This window comes from Tupaia chinensis, unplaced genomic scaffold, assembly GCF_000334495.1.
Source record: "Tupaia chinensis unplaced genomic scaffold, TupChi_1.0 Scaffold000685_1, whole genome shotgun sequence".
Classification (NCBI taxonomy): Eukaryota; Metazoa; Chordata; class Mammalia; order Scandentia; family Tupaiidae; genus Tupaia; species Tupaia belangeri.
Genome location: NW_006160208.1, coordinates 3,636,594 through 3,643,884, shown reverse-complemented (window position 1 = coordinate 3,643,884; position 7,291 = coordinate 3,636,594). Strand labels below are relative to the sequence as shown.

General features: G+C 43.5%; 1 protein-coding gene across 1 annotated transcript in view; it reads right to left on the bottom strand.

The window, feature by feature from the left end:
* The window catches only part of FAM149A (family with sequence similarity 149 member A), a 63,590-nt gene that overhangs the window by 55,809 nt on the left and 490 nt on the right, over positions 1-7,291 (bottom strand). Inside the window, 1 exon segment of the mRNA XM_027776597.1 lies at positions 7,086-7,278. Within this exon segment, the coding sequence (XP_027632398.1) occupies positions 7,086-7,278 (193 nt within the window).

The following is a 7,291-nucleotide window of genomic DNA, read 5'->3' as shown; positions in this document are numbered from 1 at the left end:
GGGGACCAGCAGGTGGCATGGTGGTTAAGGTGCTGGACACTCCCACATGACTGACCATGGTTTGAGTCCCAGACCTGATGGCTTGCTTTCTCACTTTTCCTCGCTCTCTCTCCGTGTCTCTCTCTCTGGTCAAATTAAAATAAATGAATGCATAAATAAAATTTAAAAAGTAACTATAAGTTTGGGGGGCCCTGTAGCTTAGTGGTTAAGAGAGCTGGATCCCATATGATTTATCATGGTGTAAATCCCAGCTCCACGACGGGAAAACCATGCTGGGTGTGTGCATGTGTGTCTCAAATCTTCACAAGAGGGAAAAAATGGCAGAAGAAGGGATCCTTTTTACTGATATTTTAAAAAGGCTTTAATTTGTTGTAACTACTTTAAAAATAGAATAAAAATAAATAGAAATATTAAATGTAAAAAAAGATAACAAAATAGGGTTCCAAGAGTTTCATTATTAGAGTCAATAGACAAAGTTATTCTGTCAATTGTCGTAAAAGTTTTTCAATAAATACTTATTCTCATTGTATTTGCGTTTTTAGGGACAGTTAACAGTAACTCACTGGTAATTGCCAACAGATAACTGATGCAATATACATTGAGAAGCAGTGGTCTACCCAAAGAAAGCAGGTATCTCTCATTTTAGAGTACCTTAAAACAGCCACCGCCAAAGCTAAAGAGCACTGCATCTTCCACACCAGATTACACAACCTGTGACACGACGCATCACCGCTGCATGCATTCACTCTCAGCTCTATACGAAAGCTGCAGATTTCTATTTCCAGTCCTTATCTTTCTCCCAAGTTCTACCCATAAACGTCCAGCCCATGCCTGACCCTTCACTAGATGCTTTCCTAAGACTTCAACTCAAGCTGCATCTCAAAGTGAGCTCTCCATCTCCGTGACAAACCCACTTCTCGGTGCCCCCCACTTTAGTAACAGCATTCTCCTTCGAGCCGCACACCGTCACCTGCAGTCCTTTCCTCCTTCGACCTTCCAGTATGTTGCCAGACCTAGCTATGCTTGTCTTCCCAGTATCTTTGTTCGTCTTATCTTAATTCCTAGGCCCCCCTCCCTCTCCTGTGGTCTACGGATAGAGCCTCCCTTCTACCTCCCTCTGCATTAGCTTTGTCCTTCTGAAGCTCGGCCCTGCTCAGGCCACGGGTCTGCCTAAAAACATGCAGTGGCTTTTCCAGTGTATCAAGCGGAGCCTGGTATCCAAGGCGCTCTCTAGCTTTCTCGTAACCCTTTTCACAAAAGCGATGCTCCTCGCAAACTGAACTCCTTCCATGCCATGAAGCTAGGTATTCCATACTTCTCATAATAGCTTGTCTCCCAGACTGTCCCCCGAAGCCCCAAGTCTCTCTGTGCCCCAATGTTTCACATTCTTGAGACCGCAAATCCCTGGCACCTCCCCCGTCTCCAAGCGTGATCTATGAATCTCTTACTCGCTCTCCGCGGTGCGCTCAAGGCAGTTTGTCTAAATCCCTCCTGAACCGTTCTCCTTTTCTTTTCTAGTCTTTGATGACAAGATTCATTTCGGGTTCCTTAATGCTCTGATGACTCAAAAAGTCTAGTCCCATACGGAGCTTGGAAGAAACACATATTCATTAAACATAGGTTGACAATCAAGGTTTGGAAAATAACTTCACCTTCATCTGAGATCACAGCAATAGTGTACTTTGTTCCAATAATACTGATTGTGGATGATAAATGTGACTATATTTGAACATGAACATTAAAATAACAGTACCAGTTATTCATTGAATGCTTATGTACCAACCTCCACGAAGAGGTACTTGTATACATTATCTTTCAATCCTTACGAGCTCTTTGATTTACTACTGTCACGAGTCCCACTTAATGGATGAGAAAGAGAGGCTTAAAAAGTTTAAGGTACCTGGGAACCAGCAGTTAGCGTAATGGCTATGTCGCTGGACTCCCACGTAGTTGACCGCGGTTTGCGTCCCGGACCTGGTGGCTTAAACCTCACGCCGGGCGCATGTGCGTGCGTGCCCAAGATCCCAAGAGGAGAATGGAGGAGAAGGGATTGCGGTGTGACCATCCCCCCTGGGGGGTGATTTCTCGCTTTCTGTCTCTCTGTCTCTGTCTGTCTGGTGAGAGCACGCGCCCTATAGCGAAAACCTCTCCAAAAAAAAAAAAAAAAAATTTAAGGTACCAAATGTGAATGCTAACTTAGTATTCTCAGCATTCTAAGAGAAATTATAAAGTGGAATTTGAATTAAATTCTATCTGACTTCAGTCTATGCTTTAAAAGCCATACTCATTTAAATAAGCTGTTATGAATATTCAACTCCACAGGATTCAGATAGAACCGAATCACATTGAGGGACTGTTGTTACGTACTTTCCACATAGCAAGTCTTACACATGTTGGCTATTACGTTTTAAAAATTCAAATAGTGTTTTTAAATACATAGCAGAAAAACATGTAGCCACTAGCTCAAATACAATTTTCAAAAATTTGAATATAATTTTTTTTTTTTAAAAAGTCATTTAAAGTTCCAAAAGACTACTGCCTAAGACAGTAAGAACAAACTTGTTTCCTGGGGATTAAGCAAGCAAACTTCCAAGTCTATTCCTAGAACTGTAAAACCAAGTCAAGGTCATTACTATTTATTTTTCTTTTTTGAGGTTTTTGCCTTAGGGTGTGTGTGCTTGCTGGCGAGACAGAGATTTAGATACTGTGAGAGGGCAAGTGAGAAATCAGTCCCCAGGAGGGATGGCCATTCCAGTCTCTTCTCCATTCTCCTCCACCTCAGTCGGCCATGTGGGAGCCCAATGACATAACTGCTATGCCATCTGCTGGCCCCTTCATTACTATCTTTAATAAAAGGAATGGTCATGTTATTGTAATAAGAAGTAACAGTCATATAACAATTATATTCTTAGGTCACCATTCATCCCTATGGCTATGCAAAGTCCCAGTGAAAAGCATTACTAAACTTTGGGAAAACTCCAAGACAATGAAACAAAAGGCCAAAGACAACAATTATTCTTTTTTGTTTGTTTTTGCCATAGAGTGCACGAGATTGCCAGAGAGAGACAGAGAGAAAAAAGGCAAGAAATCATCCCCTAGGGGAAATGGCCATGCTGCAATCCCTTCTCCTCCATTCTCCTCTGGGGATTTTGGGCATGCACGCACACACACACACACACACACACACACACACACACGCACATGCCTGGCATGATTTCCAAGCTGCTGGGTCTGAGACTGAGCAGTAGTTGGCCATGTAAAAATGTAGGACCTTAACCAAACCACCACCTGTCAGTCAAGCTGACGAATCCTTCAGGCAGCTACTGCAGTGTTTCCACTCTAACCTGATTTTAACGAGGAAACTCAATTACTCTAAAAAGGAATTAGTACCTATATGGTAACAGCTTTAATTTACAAAAGATACAGATACTTTCTGATCCCAAGAAGCATACAGTCTACCAATATCCATTATAATTATTATCTATTTCTGCTTAAGAATTCTTATATTTGGGGACCAGCAGTTAGCATAATGTCAATTTGAAGATCACTGTTGCTGTTAGCCTTCTTGGTTAATATTATAATCACATATTTATTTTTCAAAAGCCTAGAGACAGAGAGATGGTTAGCCTAGGCATAAGAAGGAAAATAGAGTGACTAGAGAGAATGGCATGCATGTCAGACAAAAGAAAAGGTATTTATGTAGTCGCTGATGAACTTCCATGTAGTACGGGTCCGGGACTCCCGGACCCTGCGGCTTAAACTCACGCCAGGCGCGTGTGTGTGCATGCCCAAGATCCCGAGAGGAGAATGGAGGAGAAGGGATTGCGGCTTGGCCATCCCCTCTGGGGGGTGATTTCTCGCTTTCTGTCTCTCTGTCTCTTGTCTTTCTGGTGAGCGCATGTGCCCTATAGCAAAAACCTCTCCAAAAAAAAAAAGAATTCTTATGTTTGCAGAACAAACCGAGACAAAGATCTTTAGGAGTTGATCCTTGTGCAGCTCAAACCAAAAGTGCAAAAAGAGGTAGTGAAGCAGGATGAGTAAGCGAGGGACAATGTCTAAGTGAAATGCACGGGAAAGAGAAGGTGAAGATAAAACTGTGGGATCACATGTCTGGGGTGCACGACCGTAAGGTAAAGAGCGAGAACTCAATACCCTTCACCTTTGGTTGGGGTGGAGAAACCACTGTGCCCCATGGAAAGGAAACAGCAAGTCTCTTTTCCAAGGGCCGTGCCCTTTCTGAGTCCATGGGTCAGAGATCAAAACTCATGCTGCTACTCAGCACCTGCGTGGAGAAAGAAGCCTCCGAATTGCGAGAGAGTTTGCAAATGTTCTCACTTAAATTTCATTATTTGCAGTTTTAAAAGATGAAGTCCAGAAGCAGACAACTGTGAAGTAAATGGGGCATCTTCAGGAAAGTATACACTGTTAACCACAATTAACAGCTCCTTTCTAATTGAGTGTCCTCATTTACGCTTGTCTAAATACCTTTCCATTTGTCTGACATGCATGCCATTCTCTCTAGTCACTCTATTTTCCTTCTTATGCCTAGGCTAACCATCTCTCTGTCTCTAGGCTTTTGAAAAATAAATATGTGATTATAATATTAACCAAGAAGGCGAACAGCAACAGTGATCTTCAAATTGACGAGATCATCGGGGGACTGTGTACATTCGTGGTCTTGCAATGTTTGTTTATTTAGTCTTATAAACAGCCAGGGTAGAAATCCAGGAGAGAAAACAATGTACTTCAAGGTGCACAAAGTCTGTTGAAGGAAAATTATTTAAATACTTTCTCTCGTCTCCATTTGTCCCTTCTTACACTTTAACGCTTACTTTTTAATTTATAGAGAAAGTCTAGCACCCTCAGTGGAATCTCTAGCTGTGATCTCCTCACCTCTGGCCTTTCCCAGCCAGCCAGGGTTTCAGGCACACACACCTGCACCCAGTGTGGACAAACTGACCTGGGAACCAAACCCGGGTCTTCCATCTGGCCCCCAGCATTGCAGAGCCTTGTCCTACTGCAGCACTACCACAGCTAGAACCCTTCTCCATTTTACTGATTTAAAAAGGCACAGGATCTGATGACAGGAAGGGAATAAGAGTATCTGTGTATCTAAAAGGAAAGATGGGACGGGCTCCCATGGTTCATTTGCTACCCTGCAGCTGTCCAGGACTTTACCTACTGCCACAGACAGTTACAGTAGGAACTCATGGTCAGGAAGACTACTGAGAGAATATGTCTGTGCATGGTATTTCTCATGACAATTATTTAAAATTCTTCTTTTTTTTTTTTTTTTGGTTTTCAGCAAAACTGGACGTATTTGCTGATAGAGAATAGTCTCTTTTGTAAACAATGACGAATACGGTGTTATTCAGAAAGTACCTATTACAAATTTTTGTAAGAGATCAACATGAACTAAGACGCTGAAGAACTGAAGGGAACATCAGTTCTTCACTGGCCATGCTGCATATTCCGGCGTCTATTCATTTAAAGTACCAAGACTGGCGTTTAAGGTCAGCGCGTGGATCTGCTTGCTCATAAAACATTGATTGCATAAATGTTAAGGACCAGTTGCCAATTACAAAGGTCTAATTCCATAGGTATGGGTTGACCAGTTTTCCAAGCATTTTTAATTTTCCTTAGGGGAAAAAAATATCAGTTGATAAGCATAATTTGAAATACATTATGATTAAATGAAAGGGAACAACTCAATATTACGTAACTGCTTATTTTAGCATTGGCTGGACATGAAAAGAAGCATGACTGGAACGTCATGCAGTTTTGTGAAATTGTAGTTATTTAGATTGTGAATGAGCTAGAATCAGTCTTAACATAAAAGTTCTCCAGCCAGAGTTTTGGGGGTCAGGGTGGGAGTGCACTGAGGAAAGGCTGGGCCGTCAGGCCTGACTGTTGTCCCCTTCCTAGATGACAATGGAGACACTTACCTTTCTAATGTGCTCCTCTACCCTGCTTTTCACCATTTCACTCATCTTTGTAACATTTAGGGATACGAACATTCATGGAACCACGTCAGAACAGCTCGTTTATGCTCTGTTCATTTCAAAGAAAAATTCACTTTAGTTCTAAAATACCTATTTTATGAGAGCAGTGGTTTTTTGTTGTTTGTTTGTTTGTTTGTTTGTTTTTGAGAGATTTTCGCTATAGGGCACATGCGCTCGCCAGACAGACAGAGAGAGACATAGAGACAGAATGTGAGAAATCACCCCCCAGGGGGGATGGTCACGCCGCAATCCCCTCTCCTCCATTCTCCTTTCGGGATCCTGAGCACGCACGCACATGCGCCCAGCCTGAGTTTTAAGCCACTGGGTCCGGGACGCGAACCGCGGCCTACTACATGGGAGTCCAGCAACATAGCCATTACGCTAACTGCTGGTTCCCGACAGCAGTGTTTTTATTGCTCTTGGTAGTGAAAGGTGTGTGTGTGGGTTGAGCGAAGAGCCTCCAATTCCCAGTGAAATCATTCAGTCAACGTTTCTGTAGTAACTTAGGGCACCAGGGCAGGAACTGGAGCACTCCAGGGAATACGGTCAGATGTGCCCTGAGCATTACAAGTCTCATCTGTGTCCCATGATGTTATACCTATGTAAATTAACCAGATGTCACATGCAGGAAACCTGTCCCACTTGGGATAAAGACAGGCTGATCTTAGAAAGGGGGGAAGCCCAGTGTCTCACCTTTCTCAAAATCAGGTCGCTGCTGCCTACCTGTGTATTCGGTTACCCTGCACACCTGTCACAGTTTGCAGCAAAGAAAGAACTTTAAGGCTTTTCATGTCCTTGAGAAAACCAGACTTACAAAAGATCTAAGCATGGGTACTTCTGTGAGAAGATAAAATCCTGTCCTTTCCTTCAAGCCCTCCTTCCTGTTCCTTGGTAATCAGCAGAAAATTCTGAGAACGTTGAGCAAAAGCACTTCCATATTTGAAAAGACAGACGGAAAAGCCAAGAAATAAGGTCCCAAGGAAAGTGCAAAGAGGGCACTTTCTAAAGTGCTGGGTGGGGGTGACAGGTGGAGGTGGAGAATTCTCAGAAAAGACCGCTCTCCTGGCCCTCTCTTCTACAAACCCTTCTCCGCCATCCTCGGAGCCGTTGCTGCCCGAGGTCCACTCCTCGCCGATGTCCGGCAGAGTGAAGAACAGGGTTTTGGGGCCCGGCCCCTGGGGCATCCAAGCGCTGGGCTCTCGCTCTCCCGGCCCAGGCTGGATAGAGTTCCGTGGGCTCCCGACAAAACTGCTGCTGCAGCTCGAGGCGCCCGCGACTGATGACAGCGC